Below are 24,936 nucleotides of genomic sequence, written 5' to 3'. Positions count from 1 at the left end.
TGATGGAGACCAGAGGAAGCCTCATGACAGTGTGGAATCCCAATTAGTCTCATACGGTCTATGTATGTGTATGTCAAGGGGTAACCTCCTACCGCAGGTCATAAGTAGGTATAGTAGGTAAGCAGGGAAGGATTTCTTGCACGCTGTTGATGGGGTGTGTCATTCTACTGTGTGTCTCCGAAGTCTTTTGTAGTAGTGGATGCAAGAGATGCTGGAAATGATTTTGAGCTAAAGTTGTTACTTGTAATCCAAGTCACGTTGACGGTTGGTTCTGGTTCCCACGCTTTCCTCCTCTTCCTCAGGATCATCTATAAGACTGCGTACCGTCAGGGGGTGAAGCTGGATTACAGGAAGAGGTTCCGCTGCTGCCAAGGCTACTACGAGAGCGTGGATGTTTGTGTCCGTAAGTCTGTCTTCCATAAGCCTCATTAAAGCTTTGCATTGATTTTACTTTGTATAAATAACATCTGTATCAACATCTGCTTTTACTATAACACGACCAGTGCAAAGTAAATGTTCTCCAGATCTCCTTTCCTATTTACGCCAAGCATTCATAAATAGGTGAATATGCCAATACACATGGAAGACTTCCTTTGTGAAGCACACTACCGCTGCCGTGCTGCCATCTCCATCCTCATCCAAAGTTGGCCTCTAGCAACATCGACTGCTTAGCAAGCACTTCTGACCTGCACCTCCTAGGGCACTATAGGGTGGGTGCGCTAAATCATTTACGGACCACCAGGACTTTATTATGTAATCTGCTAGACATCTATTCTCACCCTATACCATTGCGTCACCACAGTTCAATTCCATGATCAGTAGAACTGCTATGTATAGATCAATGCATTGGTATTTACATTGCAGTATCCCAGAGACGCAACTAGAGTCAAATTTCGGTGGGGGGGGGGCTAAGAAAAAATTTCGGGGGGGCTGATTCTTTAGGCAAAAGTCCTGCATTTTATATGCAGGGGCTCTAAGCGGGGGGGACATCAAAGCCTCATTAACAAGCAAAGGGTCTTTAAAAGACCTGTGAAGTGCTCGGGTGCGGCTGTGTGTGTGCCCGGGAAGCAGTCTCATCCCGGGCTGCCACACACGGCGGGAGGGTTGAAGCCCTTTGAGCCCAATGGGCGTTGTGCGCCTGCAGTATCCTCTATGTGGGATACAAGGGAGTTGTATATCAGGGGAGAGACAGAATATGATTCAAGATCATGATGTACATTTTATATGAATTAAATTGCCCACCTACATTTTTCTTAAAACTGCTATTGAATCTAGTAAATGTAAACATTTTATTGTCAGCTGGGAAATCAAGTTTTTTTCTCATCCTGTGCTACTAGATTCTCCATGCTCAATCACTCTCCTTCTTCAGTAGTCTCTTAGCAAAGCGGGCTCTGTGCGCTACATGGGCAGTGCCCCATGGCCCACCCACAGGTCCGCATAGGGGGTTATAGTCTTGGTAAGGGGCTGAGAAGAAAAGATCTGGATTCACAATATCCCTAATCAGAAATTCTGAATTTCCTGCCTCCCCAAAACAATGTTTTCATATGGTCGGATGGCAGTCGTTGACCTAGTCTGGGCAGAAGGTGACCTTGCCAATCAATCAGGCACCTGCCAAGGGATGCTAGAGAGTGACAGTGACACCAGGGTAGAGGTAAATGGTAAAGGCGACCAACCAGCACCTACTAGGCTGGACTGACTCTTGAGCTTCGCAGAAATGTACAGCAGCGTGCACTCAGACAAACCTGCTATGTGCCGCAAGGCAGGGTCAACCCTCTAAGACGCAGATTTACTGAAGCTTTGTGCTCAGGCCACGCAAAGTGTCAGACTGCCGCACAAACTGGGGCGATGCATCAACGTTCATATGCATAAGCTATTTTATGCTGGATGTTGACCCCAGGGCTGTGCCCAAATCCTTTGCACCATCCTTATTGGAAAAGTATGTAAAGGGGGTGGGGCATGACTAGGCGGGCCACACCGAAGCTTAGGTTTGGGCACAGCGCCAGATGTACTGAATGATTGTGCCCGGCGTTGTCACAATTTACGCCAACTACAACCAGACGCAAGGAAGTGGCCGACCGCTGTGTGTTGACTACACATACGACCTGGAGGGTGTACTTCAGCACAATTCTTAGGCTAGACATTGCAGGCTCAACTTTGTGCAGCAGCGCAAGGCTTAGTGTCCTGCAGAGCAGTCACACTGTGCCGTCAGCAGCAGGCAACTCCTTCTAAATCTGGTGCTGCCCCATTCCCCGCACACCCTACAGCTCTACGATGCACTTTATGATGTAGTGCTCCGCCGCACGGAGGACGGTGAATCCGGGCCTGAGATGTAACTCCAGTGACTGGTACATTCTACACATATGCAAGTACCTCAACAAACCATAATCTGACGTGTTTGGGACTTGCATAACGCGCACAAGATTAACGGCTTCAGGTCCACGTGTTTAGCAGTGCGGAGTTACTCCAGAGGCATTCATGCGGGAGGCGGACTACATTTTGCGGATTCAGCTATAGGATTACTTCCCTACAGAATGGCCCCTTTACAGTACTGCCAAGTGACCCAAAGTAATTCCCCACCCAAACCATTATTTTTTCTTATTTTTTGTTACAAAAACTGGATTGAGTCCTGGGAAATGTAGTGTAACGTTTAATATCGTATGCATGTATCTATGTTTCAAAAATCCTAACATGCAGTGTGCTGTTGACTATCCAGCCAGCACCGGCGGTAGGCACCCATGACACGAAAGCTCTTTGCAAATGCCACGTCTTCACAGGCCTATAGGGCTGGGGGACTAGCTGCTCTGTAGCCACACACATACAGCAGACTGGGAGGAGCTGTTCCTGTACACAGCCTTGAGTAATTCTGTCTTTAAACAAAGGTTTCCAGGAATAGTCAGGAAGTTGAAATGTTTATTGCAGTTGTTTTCTTCTTATAAATAGCTAATAAACATGTCTGTGGTTCTCTACCCTGCACTTCCCGTCTTTCCTCCTAATACCTAATTTCTGTATTTATTGTGCCTGCCACACTTCCTGGTTCACTGTCGTTTCCTGGTTCCTGGAATTCTTTTCCTTTGCGTTTCTCTGGATCACTAATTCACTGATGCTCATGCTGTCTCTTTCTCCTGTTCTCTCTTTATTTTGTGCCCAATATTTCTCCGCCCTCCCGCGCAGCCCGCTGCACCCAGGAGTGTGTTCACGGCAGATGCGTGGCTCCGGATAAGTGCCAGTGTGAGGCCGGTTGGAGCGGAGCGGACTGCTCCAGTGGTGAGTGTTCATTGCTACAGACATGTTACCGCTCAAGGCGCTGCTGATGATGCAAAAATGTAGCCTAGGCCTGCCTGGAAAACTGATCGGATGGGGAATCACCATGTACCACGAACATGCCCACAGTCTAAAAACAACAGAACACAACAAAAACACAAAATAACACAAAAAAACATCAACACAACAACAAGGCAACACAAAACACAACTTACCACAGTCACTTGTTTTTATTATGTTCTGTTTGTGTATCATGGTATTGTTGGGGTTGCTGTTGTGTTTGAGTTGTATTGATGGTCTTGCACGAATCTATCATTTTGTGGCATGCTGCGTTGGCATGCTGTGTTGTTTTTTTCTGCTCTGGTGTGTTGTTTGTGTTGTGTAAAAGTTTTGTTGGGTGACATTGGTATGTTGTCTTGTTGTGTTTCGTTTGTGTATCAAATCTTGGTATTGTGTTTATGTGTTCGGGTAGTGTTGCATTTGTGTGTTGCATGCTATTGGCCCCACCTTCAGCTTGAGCCACTGATTCTGGTGGGGGTCTTTAGTAACCCTGGGCGTAGTTCGAGTAGTAGCGCTGCGCGTAGCTACCCAAAGTGCACTTTGCACTACGCAAGCTACGCGTAGATACAGGAAATGCTTAGTGCTCAGTGCAAAATGCTGTTTGCACTGATTGCACAGTGCCGGATGCTTGTCCGCACTGTGCAATCAATGCAAACCGCATCTTGCACAGTGCAAGCGGACGTTTTCTGCCGCTCGAGTAGATTTGTACTCGAGCAGCAGCTTTCTCAACGCGAACTGGTAGTTTTTCATCCTGAGCGGTTGCAAGCATACGTGACCACTCGCAATGAGAAACCCGACCTCCCTGCGTTGAGAATCTCGCCGGGAGGTTTATTTTCCATGCTCGCGATCGGCAACTTCATGTTTTCTGATCACGAACGAGGAAAAAGTCTCGCCCGGATGTTATTTTGCCCGCTCGCGGTCGCCAACTTGACGTTGAGGACCGCGAGCAAGCAAAAAATGCCCGCTACGCGTTTTTACACTGTGCTACGTGCAATTTGCGTAGCGCGTAGTTGCACAAACTACGCGAGCTTAGCGTAGTCCTACGCCCAGGCCTAGTCTTTAGTAGCCACGGTAGCCGTCTACAGCCTGCTATATGCCCATATTACTGAGTGCTAAATACTGTTCATTTTAGGGGCCCCACATATTTGGCAGACCTTCATTGTTTGTGGTTATCATCACACACATTCTCTTTACTCTTTCTTTGTCTAATAATCAAACGCCTTGGGGCTTGGTTTTTTTCTTCTTGGATAACTAGTAAATTGGCGGGGAAGGGTACTTTTATGTTTCATGATAGACTGAGTGGGAGCTGTGGCTGTCTGCCTCAGGGCCAAAGTGACAAAAGAAATTACAGATTGTTCACACATTTGAAGCAGGCTGCTATGGCAAGGGGCTGCAAAGCACAGGCGGACAATGGGGCAAACCAGTAGTCTGTCCCACTCCCCGTGCAGGCTGCCGCTCAGCACATGGATGTGTTTGGGTCCCACTGCAGCTTCTGCCCCACTTTCCCTTACAACCGGAGGCCTGCAGTTCACTGAGAGCTCGAAGGAGCACAGAATGAGGCAGGACCTGCCAGCACTGGTTGGTAGGGCCGCCATGGGAAACACCCCAGTGCTCAGGCTAGTAGAAAGTGTTGTGTTTTTTATGTCTGGGTTTGCAGCACATCTACCTGCAAGACCTGTTGTTACCAATGCTTTGAAATATACGTGGAGTCTAGTGGCCCATGGCTCCGCCCAGCGTAGCACTCCCCTCTCACCTCATGCTATTGGCTGTTTGGCATGCCATTCCATCTTCTGTGGGGTGCTTGCTTTGCAATGCAAAGAGGACTATTTGATATCACAAGGCACACTTGAATTATCACACATTAAATTTGTTATCTCGCAGATGCATTTCACTATATTTTTCTTTGTTGTTTTTCAGTGTATCAAGCTCTTTATTGTTTTAATCAGAACTTAAAATGTTAGCCAGACCTATTGACTTTGCCAGTGCCTGTTTATATTAGGGTATGCTAGAGGAGGACCATCATATTGAACAGAAAATTTGATGACAGGCTTGTGCTCTTGAGGGCTCTCACTAAACCCACATCTCACCAATAATTAAATTCTCTGCACAACCGTACTCTGATCCCCCGCTCGCCAGGCGGAATGGTGTATCCTTAAAACAAACCAGTGACTGGTTTATTTACAAAGTCTTAAAATTAATTACATAAATATAAGCCCAAAATATTACAATCTTGGTCTATTTAGCTACAGACACGCAGATTGGACACAGATATCGTTTGATTTTCAGAGATGACAAAGTCCATTCTGTACAGCGGAATTAGCAAAAAGCATTGTAGGTTCCAGGAGATTTTTTTTCAAGTTCCCACACAGTATTTGGTTGACCTATTTATTGGTATAAACCAGTGAACCTCTGACTTTCATCCTGGAAGAGTGAAATGACATTGAAATATCAATAGTCTCTTACAGTGGGCAATCCCTCTCAATGGTCCATTACTTGTCCTTTCTTCCATGCCTCCAATTTAACCTACTGTTCCTTCACGCATAACCCTAATGTTATGGGGACCATTGTTTCAATCCCATTACTTCAACCTATCATGAATGCAACTCTTTACATGCCTCCCTAAAATGTTAATATTCTGTAGCCCACAGTGCACACATCTACACTATCCCTAAACCTAACGATGATCCAAACAAATGTTACAGGTTTAATTATATTACCATTAAACAAATAACATGAAGAGCAACTAAGTTAAACAATACGCATACCAAGATAATTATACTTTTTATTAAATAAATACATTCACATTTAAATATAATTAAAAAGAAACCTATGCCTAACCTATTTCTATCAAATAGTAAACCCTTAATTGTAAATGTATTAAAAAAATTTAGTTATATTAAGTAAACGGGTTGTATACCCTAACAAATGTAATCCTAATAATGTCATCAACATGAATATATTTCATTTAAAATAATTCAAGTTAAATTACATGCATGACTCCTTTACCCAACCCTAATAAATGCTAAATCCATAATTAAATTAGTAATAATGTGAAACTAAATGAAAGTAAATTAAAATGAAATAGTACCTCCCAACTTCAAAATGTTAAATATTTAATTAAAAGAATAGTCTTTCGCTTGTGAGTTTCCCTGTGTGGCCCTGTGCTCTGTGCTTTCCTGGATCCTGTTGGGCTGCTCTTCCTTACCTAAGACTCCAACGGCTCGCCGGACCCGCTTCGCGGGTCCCGCATCGCGAAGGAGGGCTGCGGGGGACATCTGGACCGAGTGGAGGTCTGCAACGACTGGAGAACTTTGGGGCATTGTAGCAGGGCTGCGAGCGTAGGAGCGGGGACTCCATCTACCAGGAGTCCCTACCTGGCCAATTCGCAACACCTGGCCCGCTCTCCCTGCTAGCCCCGCGCCCTGGGCACAGACCAGCATTAAAACTTTCCTGGCTGCTGTATCGGTGGGTCTTTCGCTTGTGAGTTTCCCTGTGTGGCCCTGTGCTCTGTTGGGCTGCTCTTCCTTACCTAAGACTCCAACGGCTCGCCGGACCTGCTTCGCGGGTCCCGCATCGCGAAGGAGGGCTGCGGGGGACATCTGGACCGAGTGGAGGTCTGCAACGACTGGAGAACTTTGGGGCATTGTAGCAGGGCTGCGAGCGTAGGAGTGGGGACTCCATCTACCAGGAGTCCCTACCTGGCCAATTCGCAACACCTGGCCCGCTCTCCCTGCTAGCCCCGCGCCTTGGGCACAGACCGGCATTAAAACTTTCCTGGCTGCTGTATCGGTGGGTCTTTCGCTTGTGAGTTTCCCTGTGTGGCCCTGTGCTCTGTTGGGGTGCTCTTCCTTACCTAAGACTCCAACGGCTCGCCGGACCCGCTTCGCGGATCCCGCATCGCGAAGGAGGGCTGCGGGGGACATCTGGACCGAGTGGAGGTCTGCAACGACTGGAGAACTTTGGGGCATTGTAGCAGGGCTGCGAGCGTAGGAGCGGGGACTTCATCTACCAGGAGTCCCTGCCTGGCCAATTCGCAACACCTGGCCCGCTCTCCCTGCTAGCCCGGCCCCCTGCGCACAGACCGGCATTAAAACTTTATGGCTGCTGTATCGGTGGATCTTTCGCTTGTGAGTTTCCCTGTGTGGCCCTGTGCTCTGTGCTTTCCTGGATCCTGTTGGGCTGCTCTTCCTTACCTAAGACTCTAACGGCTCGCCGGACACGCTTCGCGGGTCCCGCATCGCGAAGGAGGCTGCGGGGGACATCTGGACCGAGTGGAGGTCTGCAACGACTGGAGAACTTTGGGGCATTGTAGCAGGGCTGCAAGCCTAGGAGCGGGGACTCCATCTACCAGGAGTCCCTGCCTGGCCAATTCGCAACACCTGGCCCGCTCTCCCTGCTAGCCCCGCCCCCTGCGCATAGACCGGCATTAAAACTTTCCTGGCTGCTGTATCGGTGGGTCTTTCGCTTGTGAGTTTCCCTGTGTGGCCCTGTGCTCTGTGCTTTCCTGGATCCTGTTGGGCTGCTCTTCCTTACCTAAGACTCCAACGGCTCGCCGGACCCGCTTCGCGGGTCCCGCATCGCGAAGGAGGGCTGCGGGGGACATCTGGACCAAGTGGAGGTCTGCAATGACTGGAGAACTTTGATATAAACTCTGGTATTTCACAGGGTAGTGGGGATGAGGGTATTGTGCTTCTGGCTAGTCAATCTCAGCCGGACTCATCCTTTGATGAGGACTCCATGAGAAATCTATCCCGCAAGAGGAAAAGATGTAAGGGCCGCCAGAGGGGAGGCGCCACCAAGATCCTAAAAACAAATGGCTTACTCCAGCCAGCCACTACTCCTGAAGTCATTTCTAATCTACCCCCTGCCTTGGTTTTAAATGATCCCCTGCGTCCTACCTACATCCCATTTGGGTCTTCTGATCCTTGTCCTACGTGTTATAATAGTGATGAAGGTTTGCTGGGTAAAATGGAAGCTTTATTTAAAACCCTTTTACTGCCCGTTCTGGAAAGAACTAGATTGATGACCTCAAAATTGGATGCTCTTGAGAATCTTGTTAATACCAATACTGTTTTTTTTTAAAAACTAGTTAATTCTCAAAGTGCTTTGGCGAATCCTATTACCCCTAGTAATCTTAAACTACAGGGAGCAGTGGCTACGGGTAAGTTGCCACCTATAGTATCCGCTAAGCCAGCATCCACAAGGCCTGCTTTCAATAAACCCGAAGGGACTGGGGTAGTGAACAGAATTGCGAATAATGATAACATACCCATATTGGCCACGACTTCACAGGCCCCAAATAAGGCTAGTTCCAAATCTAACCCCTTGTGTCAGCCGATTATCCCCAAGCCCCTTGTGGCTACGTTGGCCCAAGTCCATGTGAGGGGTGACTCTAACACATCTACACAGCCCAAAAAAAGTAATGGGGTATTGGGGAGTAGAACTATCAATACTTCCATTCTCTCCTCAAGGTTAAAAAACGGGGATCCCCCCGCACAGATTTACCTGTTGAAGCCTCCCCATACACGATTGTCCTAACAGGTGTCGCACCCATCAGGGAGGGCCAAACTGAATACTATGGGAATCTCAAAAATAAAGTTGTATTCTGGTTAAACAAACATCGTCCCCTCCCTCCCTCCTCTTCCACAGATATATTGAATGTGAGAAGAGTGGACTGGGTGGGCCACTGTTCTAAGGACTTAGAAGGGGATTGCATCATTATATCTTTTAAGGACCCCTGGGTTGTGGATTTTATACGTAGGGAAGCAAGGTTTGGTAGACTGGGTGATGTGCAAACACTGGGTCTTGGGTATTTTTATCCCAAACGTTCATGTGAGTTCCCCCTTAACCATATGATTCCAAGAAGACCTATTAGGAGATTCCAAGCGGATAGTATTCCCGCTACCCCGTACTATCCTATATTGTTTAATCGCTTCGAATCCCTTTCTGGCCTTGAGGGTATCGATTGACTTTATCCTGTAGTCGGCAGTGGGAGTGACTCCATCAATCATGTTGGTGGGGTTGACGCAGTCTGTGATATGGCATTGGGCATGGGGGAAGGCACCCAGGAGATAGAGAAGGGGACAGCCCCCATATATAACATGGATGTTAATCTGGAGGTGGGTCCTCAATTTAACAAGTGTGAGAATTCGGGAGTGGCTCCCTGTGTTCAGAATGTCACTGTATCCCCCAGTCAGGCTGTGCCGCTCAAACTAGTTTCATGGAATATAGCGGAGTTAAAGGGGCGCATGGGTTCAGAGGATTGGGTAGATTTTATCGACACTTTTGATATTTTATTGTTTCAAGAGAGTTGGGCTCCTGATCCAATCCACAGGGTAGGGTTTTTAAATTTTTTTAAAAAAGCAGTGAAGGGTCATAAAGGTAGAGCTTCGGGAGGCCTAGTTATCTGGGTCAAACAGTCCATTAGCTATAGGCCTGTGGAAATTGATGTGGATAACCCGGATCTCCTGGGAATTAAATTATGTAAGGAAAATTGCCAGGACGTTGTAGTTATTAACATCTATGCCCGAGGCCGCCCGGGTGGGCGTTGTCCTGCTATATTAAATGCATTAGATTCTTACCTTGAAGGGATTGGAAGAGACAAGTTACTGGTATTAGCAGGGGACCTTAACTGCACCTTTAAACCTTTGCTTAGTGCGGGGGAGGACCTGGGGTTGGAGGATGACATCGTGTGGAATATCCCAATGCTGTCCTTGAATAATATTAAAAGGGGCACAGAGGCGGCCTTACATTGGACAGGGTTGTGTCTGGATTGGGGTCTGCGAGCAGCTAATGGCCGTACGGCCTCTGACAAGGCCGGCAAACCTACGTTTGACAATGGGGTTAGCAAAAGCAGAATAGATTATATGCGGTTCAAAATGGAATATTGGTCTTTTCTGGACGACATGGAAGTCTTGGTTCGCCCTGAAAGCGATCACAACCCATTGTCTCTTAGTTTAAGACTCCCTGGTGTCCCCGGTAGGTCTTCTCTTGCTGCATATCTAACGGGTGATGCCATTCTGACTAATGATAGAAGAAGGCTTAAATGGTCAAGGGTTGTGGAGGATCCCTCCCTTTTAGACGATATAACGGAGATAGTCTCGTCGACTTTGAGCGACATTTTGAAATTATCCCCCACCGCGGCTGCCACTGACCAGATCTGTGACCTTCACGAACAGTGTTTTAACAAACTTAAGGCCCTTTTAACCCTCCCATCAACACGAGGAAAGGCGAAGGCACAGGGTTGTCAGGAAAAATGGTACAACAAAAAATGTAGGGTCGCGCATTGCGGCTTAATTAAAGCAGTTAAATCCAGGATCACAAGTGATATAAAAGAGGCACGTTTAAGGTAAAAAAAAGTACAGTGGGAGGCGAAAAAAGACTGGGATGAACGCCATTGGACCGATCTTTTAGAGGCTTGTAGCTCCTCCAACCAGGTTAAATTTTGGGAAATTGTGAAGTGGGGTAGGAACCCCGATTCACAAATCCCTGTTAATCATGTGTCTGTGGAAGCATGGGTCGAATTTTATTCTAGCCAGTTTATGGATCCTGATTTGGAATCTCGTACTGGCCAAGTTAAGTGGTAAACCTCCCTCCTCACTCATAGCCAAGAGCTATTTTTCACGTCTTTAGAAACCGAGTCTGCACTCCGTTTGGTTCAGCGTGGGAAAGCGCTAGGGATGGATTCCATCCCGGCTGATTTATTTAAAATTAATCTCCAACTCTGGGTTCCCTACATAACTTCGGTAGCGAACGCCATTGCAAAGGGGGCACGGATTCCAGTCTCCTGGAAGGGGGCGGAAATTCTTCCCATTTTTAAAAAAGGGGACCGTTCGGTCCCGGGTAATTATCGCCCCATAAGCTTAATCGATTCTCTTCAAAAAATTATTGCCAGGATGGTCCTTGCCAGAGTCCAGGGTTGGATGGAGTTGGAAAGTATTCTTTCTCCCTTACAGGCAGGCTTTAGATCAGGCACCAGCACCATCGACCAGGTCTTCAGATTTACTCTGATATACTGGAAGGTGGTGCTGTTGGGCGGCGGATGCATCTATGCCGCTTTTATAGATCTAAAGTCGGCCTTTGATCCCGTGCCAAGGGTTAAACTATGGGCTGTCCTGAAAAACCTGGGACTGCGGCTGGAATTGCTTGACCTGGTAGTAAGACTACACGAGGGCAACTTTGCTAGGGTGAGGTGGGGAGGCCAAGGGCAGGTGACGGATTGCTTCCCTGTAACCCGAGGCGTCCGTCAGGGTTGCGTATTGGCACCCACACTCTTTTTGCTGTTTATCGACCAGGTGGTGAAGTTCTTTGCTGACACCCCCACTGATGCTCCTTCGTTGGGTGGGACTAAGGGGCATATTACCAACGTTAAGCGATATTTATCGCTAACGATGCTTAGCAACGAATTTTTTAACGGTAAGCATCGTCAGAAATTATCGCAGATAAACCTTGCTATTATCAAGGTTTATCGCAAATGCGATAAAAAACGGCCGCAATGCATGAATATCGCTGAAAAGTCAGCGATATTCATGCATTACCGAGCTAATGCTCTAAGCCATGTTATCCACCTCCCATTGGATAACATCGCTAAGAACTGCTCAGGGCAGGTGTTAGTTTTTGGAGATATTCGCGCTTAGCGCGAATATCTCCAAAAGTTGGTAATAGGAGATAGCGATGTTAGCGACTGTTTCCAGTCGCTAACATCTTGGCACGCCCACTTTGGATGTCATTAGTGATAAATATCACTGACATGCAAAGTGGGGCCCAAGATGGTCGCTATCTCCTACTAGCTGTCACTAACTGGTGTTAGCGACAGCTAGGTAATAGGGAGATAATTTTATCTCCGCTTTCTTGGCTTTTAAAGCCAAAAAAGCGGAGATAAACCCCCTTGATAATATGCCCCAAAGTTCCCCATGCTCATCTTTGCCGATGACACTCTGCTCCTCTCAAAGACCCGTGGTGGCCTGCAAATTGCACTAAATAGATTTGAGGAGTTTTGCAAGGTTAATGATATGAAAATTAATGTGAGCAAGACCAAATTTATGGTATTAACTAAAAGTCGTCCCATTAAAAGTTCAGTGAGCATGAATGGAGTAAGTCTTGAACAAGTAGAGATCATGACCTATCTAGGCGTAACCTTGGATTACCGCCTTAGCTGGAAACCACAGGTTGACACACTTCACCTAAGATTTGCACGCCTTACTGGTTGTCTTCTGCAGGAGCAAAAAAGGTCTTTAACCAAACGAGTTAAACCCGCTCTTAGGATTTATGATACCAAGGTCAGCTCTGCAATTTTGTATGGGGCAGATCTTTGGGGGTATATGGACCTATAAACTCTGGTAAAAGTTCAAAACAAATTTTTGCGAAAACTGGTAGGACTTCCCCAATCCTCTCCGACTAAACCACTCTGTTTGGACTTGGGTTGCAAACCAATTAATGAGATGGCTCGCTATCGGCTAGTAGCACTGTGGAGACGCATTTGGACGTCCCCAGATTTAAGCCTCTTTGCCAGGGAATTAGAGGAGGTAAGATCAGTTTGGGGGTCCAGTAGTATACCCTGGCTGCGCGAAGTTAAACTAATCTTGGAAGACATGGGTTGTAACCAGCTGTGGGTTTCTCCGGGGTCCACTACCTTTCCTTCCAAGCAAGATTTCAAAGCATTATATTGGGCTTTTGTTCGACAAGAGTCCGTTAATAGTTCAGATGCTACTAGCTTAACAGGTAGATTTCTGTCCCACAAATTGGATCCCTTTTTTGAGAATTATTGGGACGTTATAATCAAGACATTAGATAAAAAACTGTACCATCAGTTCCGAGTCGGGTCCCTGCCTTTAAGGTCTTTTACTAAGAAGTGGTCCGCTCTTTTAACTGATTCTTGCCCTTGGTGTATTGTCCATAAGGAGAGTGCTGGTCACTTTTTATTTGCATGCCCTGCCTATCTCGCACCAAGAAATAAATGGATTAGGCCCATTTGCTGCCATCTTAAGGTCCGAGGGAGTGCTGAGGCATTGTGGGCGCTACGTACCATCACCTCTGAGGCGGTGGTCGTAGGTGTCGCCAAATTCCTCGGGTGGGCATGGGTTATCAGAGCCAGACATTTGCAGGCATCATGATTCCTAATTACTAAATGGGTTTTTATATATGAGGTCTTTATTATACTGTTTAATTCTCTTTTTAACGATGAAATGTTCTATGTAATTATGATGGTCTTAATTTATTATTCTATGTATGTTTTATCCTCTTTTGCTATAGTTGTCTTTTATGATGTAAAAATCGCAATAAAGACTTTAAAACCTGAAACCTGAATTAAAAGAATAGTAATTAAGGGAAATAAATTTAAATTAAACAAAAATAATACAATAAAATATTAGTTATTGATATGTTACATTAAATACATGTATTAGACTTAAGGAAGTTAGACAATTCTAACCCTAATTTAAAGTAATATTGTGGTTAATGCTAAATCACTCCTTTACTTACCTTTGAAGTGAAAGTAACTGCATGTCTTAGACAAAGCATACACAGTAATAGCATTGGTTAAAAAGATAGCAGAAAAGTAAAGGTAATTTAAAGTAATAATGGTGTCCCATATCTCCTATATCATTCAAGTCTGTTCTAATGTGATTTCTGTCTCCACCCCGTTTATGTATTTATGACTTCATTCTGTTTTTTAGGTCTTTATGGGTCAGTGAAGTATAATCCCAGACTTCTCGCTACATGAAAAAAGATGATTGTAGGGCTAAATGGGAGTGGTGTTTCAGACACTCCTAATACTTCAAAATTTGCAGACATACAGCAGGCGCAACCCAGCCATGCCAACGGTGAACCATAGAAAGCCAGTCTGCACCCATCCACACCTAGCAGCGACATAACCAAACATTCACTTAGAAAAAATTAAAACTTAATGTAACAACCACTAAATTAAATAGACGTATCATGCTGTGTTCTTAATTTGCACTTGTCGCCCAATGAACTGCACACATATTGGAGTCCCAGCCTCTGCGATGTTAGATTTACTATTGAGAATAGACACAATGTAAATGCCGCCGTAACTAACAATAAACTGAATTTACTATTTCTTACCAAGACCTGGCTAGTACCAGTCTGTGGACCTAGGTTTGTAGGCCTTCTTGATTACAAAACACTGAGACCAGACCAGCTGGAAAGAAAAGGAAGGGATGTTGCTGTAATTTATAAAAATAGATTAAACATATCAAATTTTCACATCCCCCACTTTAAGAGAGCTGAAACACTTTTTAGGTCTCACCTACCAGACAGCACAAGCTGTTTGGATACGAAAGACCTATTGTGAACTTACAATGCTTGACCATCCCACCCATCCAACCCTCTGCACCATTATGATCTTATTTAGTCCCCTTGCATTGAAACATTTATGTTTGCCAAGCCAGTGAACAGTTTTATTGTGAAGCTACTCCTGTCTTTTTGGTTGATCATGTCTAAGGAGGGGGGCGGGGGGGGGGGTTCTGGCCAGCTGCCCCTGCTAATATTAAAAGTTTGCTGTTTGAATAAATCTATAATGTGACTCTCAATGCTATCAAGTCGATCTAAGATAGGTTCCAGTTTCTCCTTTAAGACAGTGCAAAACATTTTGCAAAGGTCTACAGGGCCTGGAGAATCTGCGGTCATAGCTTCACGCATCTGAGCTAGCTGAGATTGTGATTGGATCCAGGGTGAAAGCTGGCCTTGTTGCTTGAAAGTTTAACCGCCAGGTTCTTTCCCGCGGGTCTTTTCCTCTTAGCGGCTGGGCCTTGATATAACTGAGTAATGCGGGGGCTCAGCAGCTCTCGGCCAGTTTCCACATTACCAGCCAACATGTCACAGTCACTCACTGGAGAGTTCATTTGGGGCACGGCCCCCAATTCTGGTGTCCCTGGAGTGCTACAATTCAAATTAAGGCAGTCTCTTGTTTCATCCAACAGTGAGCAATGCTCCAGGGATAATCTCCCTTCAGTAAGCATGGTCTCATTAAAGATTATCCCCATGGTCCTCTCAAGAATACTATCTATGGTCATCGTTGTACGCAGAGTAGTAACTGCCCCAACAGTTTTAAGGTTACCCATGACTTAAATGGAAAAGACGCTCACCTGCACTGGTCTCTATAAGAACTGTTGCTAACAGGCAACAAAAAGGGTGGCGCCCAGCCTAATCCAGCCATGGATGAGCGCAGACGAGCCCGCTCTTGGCCTAGTCTTTATTCCGGCACAGGCCTGAACACATCTCACGTGCGTCCCACACTGAGGAAAGCTGGTGGCGTCTTTATAGCGTGTTGTACAAAGTCCATGTAAGGTCCGCACCTCCTAGGTGAAAAGAAAGCTGGGTGGAAAAAGTCCCACCCCAGACCAAATTCATAGAGGCAGCGCAGTGTTTTGCGGGCAGCGAAACCGCTTCGTACAGACTCCCTCCCTATTCTCTCAAAGCAAGTTTTAAAGAAGTTGCTTTCTAGCCAATGAAAAAATCGAATGTTGAAAAAGATAGACCTTAGACTGGATGACAAATAAAAAAGCTAAAACCTAATCTGTTGAAAACAGAAGTTGTCCCAGTCTTCAATAGAATATACAAATGCAATGTATGAATCACTGGGACCTGGTTCTATGGGCAAGAACCCTGCCTCTACTACACCAGTGTAAATGTAGGTAATATTTTGGACTCCCATATTCACATGGACACTCAAACCACTGTAGTGTCTTCATCTTGCTTACATCAACTGAGAATGCGAAAACAAATCTTACCATGTCTCTCCTTCACTTATAAAATAAGGATCGCCCATGCATTCATTAAGCTAAGCTTGGTTATGGTAATTCAGATGATCTTGGATTCAGAAAAATAAACATTATTTTTCTTCAACTCATTCAAAAGACTATTATTAACCTGAAAAACGCCTGAAACTGTCCCCCTTACTGACAGCTGATTCGCTAGGCCACAATTGCCTAGTGCATCCAGTTTAAATCAGCTTGCATACTTCACGAATGCTACTATGCAAGATACTCGATTGTGTAGCCAAGACATTGCACAAGTGCACCCAGCCTGCCCTCTGGGATCTATGAACAAGCCCCAATTTGAAGTGGCTACGCACAGGTATGAAAAAATGGGGAGGCAAAGCTTCCTCCATATCCAGCCCCAAACTCTGGAACATGCTCCAGACGTCTTTCCCCTCAGAACACAGGGGCATATTATCAAGTGGGTTTATCTCCGCTTTTTTTGGCTTTAAAAGCCAAGAAAGCGGAGATAAAATTATCTCCCTATTACCTAGCTGTCGCTAACACCAGTTAGCGACAGCTAGTAGGAGATAGCGACCATCTTGGGCCCCGCTTTGCATGTCAGTGATATTTATCACTAATGACATGCAAAGTGGGCGTGTCAAGATGTTAGCGACTGGAAACAGTTGCTAACATCGCTATCTCCTATTACCAACTTTTGGAGATATTTGCGCTAAGCGCGAATATCTCCAAAAGCTAACACCTGCCCCTGAGCAGTTCTTAGCCATGTTATCCAATGGTAGGTGGATAACATGGCTAAGAGCATTAGCTCGGTAATGCATGAATATCCCTGACTTTTCAGCGATATTCATGCATTTCGGCCAATTTTTATCGCTTAGGAGATAAACCTTGATAATAGCAAGGTTCCTAAGCGATAAAAAAACGCCGCAGCTCGGCGATAAAAATATCGCCGCTAAACCAACATAGCGATAATTATCGCTAGTTGTTGGTAATAGCCCCCCAGCCTCCTGAGACTCAGGAACTGAAGCAAGACCTGGCTGGTTAGCTCTGGTTTTAACTAGTATCTCATGGGGGTATACCATCTAGGAAACGCGATAAATATCGCATTTCCCGCTTTCCGCGATTCTGTTTAACGGATTGCTGGATTTATTCGCCGAGATATCGCGCTATTACCAAGGCATATCTCCACTGCGATTAAATCCTGCAATTGCGGCGTGAAACAGAATCGCGGAAAGCGGGAAATGCGATATTTATCACCTTTCCTAGAAGATATGCCCCTAAGACTTCAGTCACACAATCCACCTGCCATAATAAGTATGGCTAAGTCGGTTATAAAGCAGGCATAGCAAATCCGTGATAATCGCGGTTAGCGCAGTTTATTTTATTTTATCGTGGGTTTCCTCGTGGCTTGATAATATTGCGCTGCTGTGTCCCCGCCGTTTTCCTCGGAGAAATGTAAGGGAACGCCTACTTTGCATGTCATTAGCGATGTTCATGGCTGACATGCAAAGTGGCGTTGAAAGGGCTTCTTACTCAAGGAAACACGCGTTAGCATGTCATTGATGCTTGAGCGTTAACAAAATCGCCGCTTTTCGGCCGAAAAGGCACACTAAAGCGGCGGTATTCGGCTTGATGATCTGCCCCTTAGTGGCTTGCTCACTCCTTTTAGCGCCTAGAGACTCATACTTTAGTGTGGGTGTGGTACAGAAATGGAGATAGATAAATAAACAGCGCAGACGAAGACAACGAAGAGAGGGCCATATTATCAAGGAAGCTGCGGTAGTTTATCGCCGCTTTACCGGCAAGAAACTGCCGATAAAGCGGCGATAAACTACCGCAGCTTCCTTGATAATATGGCCCAGAGAGTGAAAGTGCGAGAGAGTAGCTTGGAGGAGACGTGTGACTCACATAGCGAGGACAGCTCTCGAGGCATGTTGACATCTTTTCACAGAAGCAAAAGCACTGCGGGCCGTGGGAACGTTGTCAGCGAATTACGCGTATTATTATCATGACCTGCAGAACAGGCGCCCTGGCAGGCCAGCCCCATGTCACCCTATCAAGAGATGCCTAGAAAGAATTCACAACATGTATTGCATCGGCTCATGGCGTCCCAGGCAGACCCCGTAACCCATATATGGCCAGGGCCAGGCTGTGACTTAAGGTACCAGCGATGGGAATCACGCACTTCCTGCCCTCGTCTCTGATTGGATGGGTGGCCCTGAGGGCCTGCGTTCCCACGCGCTGCAGGCTCCCCTGAGAGCAACAGTTTTAGCCAGACCGATGTCGCAGCATAACAAACCAGAGCGTCATTGCTGGTGAGTGGCCACGTGTAACTGCGCCAGTTTATCAGGTCTTTAGGCCCTGGGCAGAGGGAAAGAGTGCTAAAGAGATGGATTCACCTGAGCAGCCTATAGTTGAGGTCACCTGAGCACCTCATGTCACAGGGGGTATGTCCCAATCCAGGACTAGTCTTAAAAAGTGTCATCTAAACTGCTTCGTGGACACATAAAGTAATTTATTTATAATTCAGGAGCAATAGGTCATGTCACGAGCGAGCCGCCTCACTGTTGCCCTTTGCAAACAGTGGACCCGCCTTCAAGAGCACCACTCCTGGCCAGCCTCCTCGGTGATTGACGTACACAGCGAGTGAGGCTGGCTGGGATGAGTAGAAAGTTAACTAAGGGGGTCGTTGAATTCTGCACCACACTACATATCGCATATATCATTCTGTCAGGTGTATTTCATGCAATGTTATTTATTTTAATAACCTGAGGAGGATTAGAACATGAATCACTGCCACCACAATTCTAAACTCTGAAGTGCAGGCAGCACACACATCTCCGCTGCGTTTGTTTAACCCACTGAGCTATATACAGCGTGTCCAAAGCACCCCTGTTTCAGATAGCCACATCTTATCAACTACTGCTACGTACAGGCAGATTAGAAGCACAACCTTACGACATGTGATTGTCTGTAAAGGCATGCCTAGCTTCTGTTAAAGCAAAAGATACACAGATAATGGACGGAATGCAGAGCAAATCAAACATTCACCCCCAGTCAAGAGATCTGGGTTCAATCCATTGCTCTTTTGCTCACCATGTCACCCCAGGTTGAACCCAGCAATATGCAAATCAGTCTTGACTGTGTGCCTCACAGGAACAGTCCAGCCCAAACTGCCAAGTCAGGTCCTTCCTGGACCAGAACCAAAAGCATCCTGGGACCGGTTTCGGGACATCACCCCTCATCAGCAAGGCTAGCTTGAATCCAGTGACACAGTGAGTCCGCGACCCACGTCTGGGTATATCCGGCACACTTAGGGCGTGAAAGCACAATTACTCCAGTCTGTAGCTACAAACATGCCTAGGGAATGATGAAGAAGCACGCCATCAGGAAGAGGAGGGTTGTATGTCTCTTTAACGGTAACTAGCCAAAATATCGAAATTAATACAAAGAATGGACAGAATATCGAAGTCAAAATATAGAATGGACATAATATCGAATAGACATACTATACAAATGCAGGTTAGTAATATTGACTTTCAAAATATGGAAATACATAATATAGGCATTAAAATATATCACATTTTTAATCTTATTAAATTCGAAATGTTTTCTATGTTAGTATATGTGTTAAAAGTGTATAATATTTTTGTAATGTATGTTTAATTTTTTTTTAAAGTAATGAATTTTATGTTATTTAATTTTTGCGTAATTTAATTCCGCAGCGGGTTGTGGGTTTATAGGGGAATAGGGTGGGAAGTAATTTAATGATACTAAATTAAATATTAATTTTTAGGAATTATTAATTATTTTTACTTTAATGTTGTGTTTTAGTTCTGTAGCGGGTTGTGGGTTTATAGGGGAATAGGGTGGGAAGTATTTTAATTGTAATTAAGTAAATATTTATTTTACTTTATTTGTATTGATAATTATTTTATTGTTAATTAATTATTCATTGGTAATTAATTTTTATTAAATGGTAACTAATTTGTATTAATTGATGAATTGATAATTATGTTAATTGTATTAATTTATTATTCGTAGCTGGTTGTGGGGTTATAGGGGAATAGGGTAGGAAGTAATTTAATTGTAATTAAGTAATTGAAATTATTTTTGTGTATTGATAATTAATTTATTGTTAATTAATTATTAATTGGTAATTGTTTTATTACTTGTTACATTTTTGGTATTGAAAATTAATTGGTTGTTAATTAATTACTAATAGGTAATTCATTTTTAATGAATAATATTTATTGGTATTTATAATTAATTACTTATTAAATATTTTGTAATTGGTAATTATTTGCAATTAATTTTTTATTGGTATTGACAATTAATTTATTTTTATTTAAATATTAAATCATTACTGTCCCTACTGTTGCACTCACTGGAGTGGGAATTGTAATTTTCACCCCTATGCTATCCAATGCTTTCCCCACTGTTGCCCTCACTGGAGTAGGAATAGTAATTTTTGCCCCTACGCTATCCAGCGCTTTCCCTACTGCTGCACTCACTGGAGTGGGGATAGTAATTTTTACCCCTACCCTGTCCAACGCTTTCCTTACGGTTGCACTCTCTGGTGTGGGAATAGTAATTTTTACCTCTACGCTATCCAACGCTTTCCCTACTGTTGCACTCACTGGAGAGAGAATAGTAATTTTTACCCTCCCGCTATCCTACGCTTTCCCTACTGTTGCACTCACTGGAGTGGGAATAGTAATTTTTACCCTCCCGCTATCCAATGCTTTCCCTACTGTTGCACTCACTGGAGTGGGAATAGTAAATGTTACCCTCCCGCTATCCTACGCTAAAAATATTGAATATTGTTTATTAATATTAAGTTAGTATATATATGTATTAAACAATACAAATGTATGTTTATTTTTTTATAACTTACATTAATTATTTATTAATTTTAAGGTTATTTAAGTATTTTTAAGTATGTTTTGGTTCATTATATTTATTCTTTCATTATTTTACATTACTTTTAAGACATTTAAAAAATTCAATATTTTAACAAACTATATTATTTACAACAATACTTTGGATTCGATATTTTTGTACTTACCTGTTTGTAGATAGGAATTTGATATTTTGGCATTCTTTATTCTGTCAGTGATCCCTCTTCAACAATACGTTTTTCAAACACGCCGATCGCATAATTGTCAACTTGACACAGAACCTCCTGGCACACTTTTGTGCACCAAATCAGAGACTGGGGAGGAAGAATTGGCTAGCCCACCTTCCTGAAGTCAACAAAATCATGGTGAACCAAGAGGCTGGATACTAATCATAAAAACCCACAGCTCCTTAATAGTCACCTTCTGAGACAGATAGGATATCTTCTCAAAGGACTCTCAATCACATAAATCATGTGGCATTATATGTGGCAAGATATAATATCTTCTCATAGGACTCTCGCCCACATAACTCCTGTGGTATTATATGTGGCAAGATATAATATCTTCTCAAAGAACTCTCACATAAATCATGTGGCATTATATGTGGCAAGATATAATATCTTCTCAAAGGACTCTCACCCACATAAATCCTGTGGCATTATATGTGGCAAGATCTAATATCTTCTCAAAGGACTCTCACCCACATAAATCCTGTGGCATTATATGTGGCAAGATCTAATATCTTCTCAAAGGAGTCTCACCCACATAAATCCTGTGGCATGCCTCATCATCGAGTCCTCGCACGGGAAAGACAAATACCTCTGGCTCACTCAAGCTTACTTTTGGAGGGAGAACTTTGATGTCAATAGTCAGGGATCCTTACAGGTACTAGACTTACTGGGTGAGGACCTGATGCTGAAGCATGCTAAGGGTTTATGTGGGTGGGAGTCCTTTGAAAAGATGTTATATCTGCCTCAGGTGGGTAGAAAGACCTGTGTGCTTTTGGTAGGCATATCTATGTACAGACCTATTAAACCTATTAGCCACTTGTAAGAGAGAAAGAGAGAACCTTCATGGGGCAGAATTGCACAATGTGAAAGTTGGAAACAAGGGATCAATCCCGGTGGCATCCCCGTTTGATCGATTCGTGTAATCTGAAGCAATTAGCTTAGTTCACTCTTCCTCTTTTTACTTTAAAATTGCATTTGAGGGCACCTTCAAATTCATCAGTTCAAGATACACACTGTGCAAAAACCTCTCTTGTGTTAGGTTAATAGACTATATGAAGCTCCATCTCCATTAACAACCTGTACCACATTTTAAGGTACACATGACAACTAACTCTCCTCTTGGTTCACTAATGCCATTGTCGTGAGAGCGATGGAGATAGGGGTATGAATATTTCTAAGTTCATATTTAGAAACTATACTTCTAATAAATACCCCTTAATGTAATGAAACGCTCTTATGTACTAAAGTGAATTGTGTCCAGATGTTAAAGAAATACACTTTTTTGAATTTTTGAATAGTCTTTATCATATTTTAACATGCCATTTGTTGCATGATTTACATGCTAAATATCCTAATGGCTCGCCTTGTGTTATGTATGTATGTATATTACACGAACAAAACCCAAAGGCAGCGGCGTGCTGTACAGGGTCAAAACAAAGCATAAAGTCATCTGCTGATAGCAGAGGGAGCTAGTATGCCTATTTTTACTGCATTGTGTTCTTTAAAAAGATGTGTTATCAACCCTTTCTTAAATCAGAGCAGCATTAAGGCAGTCATGCTGGATATGGGGAGTTGTCCCAGATCTTGGGTGCATAGCTAGAAAAGGCCTGCTGCCTTGTTTTTTCTTAGTCTGCAGTCTGATTTTGTCCTGCCTGCGAGTGCGCTCACCAGCAGAGAAGGTGAGCTTCTCTGCAAGCTCATCTTCAGGGTAAGGGATGGTGCTGGCCGCGATGGCTTTGTAAATGATACAGCTATTTCTTTAGATGGTGTGGGCCTGCAAGAGGAGGTAGTGGAATGCCGTCGGGATGTGGGTGATGTGATCATGTTTCTTCAGGCCCTGAATGAGACGTGCTGCGGCATGTAGGATGCCCTTAAGGTGTGCCAGGGAGAAGTCTGGGAGGCCATGAAGCAGGGCATTACCACATCCAGATACAAGTATACAAGTGCTTTAACAGCAGTTCTGAGGATGCTTGCTGGAAAAACCGACATTCACTTTCTTTAGAAGAGAGAGCTGGTACCAGGCCATCTTTGATTTGTTTTATGGCTCTTAGGGCCAAGCCAGATCCTCTGCTCTCCCTATTATTGTGGTGTCTTTCCCAACACCTTCGGTGCTCATGACGAGACCAGCTCGTCATGAGTCACAGTGCAGCTGTGCTCATGACGAGCTGGTCTCATCATAACGCCTGCGCTTCGCCCACGCGCAATTGATTCCCCGCCTGTGTTGGCGAATTAATCAGTGGGCGGAGTCGTGACGAGACCAGCTCATCAGGGCACAGCTCCACTGTGACTCATGACGAGCTGGTCTCGTCACAAGTACTGCGGCGCCGTGCTCACCCCCCCTCTCTCCCCGCACCGTGGGGGAATTACCCCCGCAGCAAAGGGGTTAACTACCAAATTGCAGTGGGGAACTACTCTGTGCGTTAACGGGGGAAGTCCAGTTTATTAGCCACCAACCAAACAATAATGTTTATCTTGTAGCATGTAAAGGCCACACATGGGGCCACGACTGCAACAACACCTGCAATTGCAAGAACGAGGGCACCTGTGACCCCGTCACTGGGGCTTGCATGTGTCCGCCCGGCTTCAAGGACCTTTTGTGTGAGAAGCCGTGTGACCCTGGGTCCTACGGAGACAACTGCCAGGAGGACTGTGCATGCGAGAATGGAGCCACCTGCGACCCTAGTGATGGAGCGTGCCACTGCCAGGAGGGATACACCGGGGCATAGTGAGTATGTTGCGGCTATTATGTGGGTCATGTGGACCTTCAACAGTGCACCACCAATGGTCCACAGTATTAGCTAATATTGACACCCCAATATTTATCAACACTGTAAATAAAATATTCTAATGATAGCTTATCTCTACATGAAAAATTAAATTTTGTTGAGTTCTTTTCTCATACTCAGATCTTCAACATAAGTTCTCATAGCACTTTCCAGGCTTCTAACCACACGCTAAATTTCCCGATTCTGATGTCACTACTAATTCACTTTAATTAATCTACATGCTGAGATCCCAGAGTCATGACTCTATTGGAAAGTTGTATAAGAATTGAAATATTTAAATAAGCCGTGTTCTATCATTGAAGTTTAGTCTTCATTTACCTATCAAGGCTAGAAGACAGATTACTGAACTAAATAGCTGTTGGGATCCTAATTGTGCTGAACAATCTTGAGAAAAATAAAACAAGCGGATAAAAAAATAATTAGCACCTCAAAAAGACAATGTTCATTGGAGAACTGGTTGTGTGTGGATACCTCTTCTTTTCTCTCTTCCAGTTGTGAGATGCGCTGCACGATAAAGGAGGATGGGTCTGGTGTCCGCTGCCCCGAGAGCTGTCCCTGTCAGCGCGGGGGCATCTGCACAAGCGAGACTGGGCACTGCCTCTGCCCACCTGGATGGATGGTATGGGAGAGTTCAGGGGTCCAGTGGACATGTTTTGGGATGCCTAGAATCTACCAGAGGCTTTCACCTTAGTGAGAGTATGTAAGATCATAGTGTGAGGGAGGCATTAATGCTGAGATACTGGAAGGAATGTTGTATGCTAGACGTGTCCGAACCAGGCACAACCTTAAATCCACTCAAAGGGAAAAGACATCAAATTAGTACTTAATTTGTAAAAACATAAGTTATAGACTTGCAGTTTGCTTAAGAAGACCTCCGCCTGTACTGCCAAATAACGGCAATGAAGAATACAAACGAAGCCTAGTTTTAATGCCCCCTTGTGCCTCTTTCTTCCACCATCCC

At 44.6% G+C, this 24,936-nt stretch overlaps 1 protein-coding gene across 2 annotated transcripts in view; it reads left to right on the top strand.

The window, feature by feature from the left end:
• The window catches only part of PEAR1 (platelet endothelial aggregation receptor 1), a 376,148-nt gene that overhangs the window by 238,828 nt on the left and 112,384 nt on the right, over positions 1–24,936 (top strand). For both annotated transcript variants that reach the window (XM_078671558.1, XM_078671559.1), the window contains exons 4-7: positions 303–403; positions 3,172–3,264; positions 23,668–23,914; positions 24,468–24,594. In XM_078671558.1, coding sequence (XP_078527684.1) covers positions 303–403; positions 3,172–3,264; positions 23,668–23,914; positions 24,468–24,594 — 568 coding nt within the window. The remainder of the gene's footprint in view (positions 1–302; positions 404–3,171; positions 3,265–23,667; positions 23,915–24,467; positions 24,595–24,936) is intronic.

This window comes from Lissotriton helveticus, chromosome 12, assembly GCF_964261635.1.
Source record: "Lissotriton helveticus chromosome 12, aLisHel1.1, whole genome shotgun sequence".
NCBI classification, from domain to species: domain Eukaryota; kingdom Metazoa; phylum Chordata; class Amphibia; order Caudata; family Salamandridae; genus Lissotriton; species Lissotriton helveticus.
This window is presented reverse-complemented; position numbering and strand designations above follow the sequence as displayed.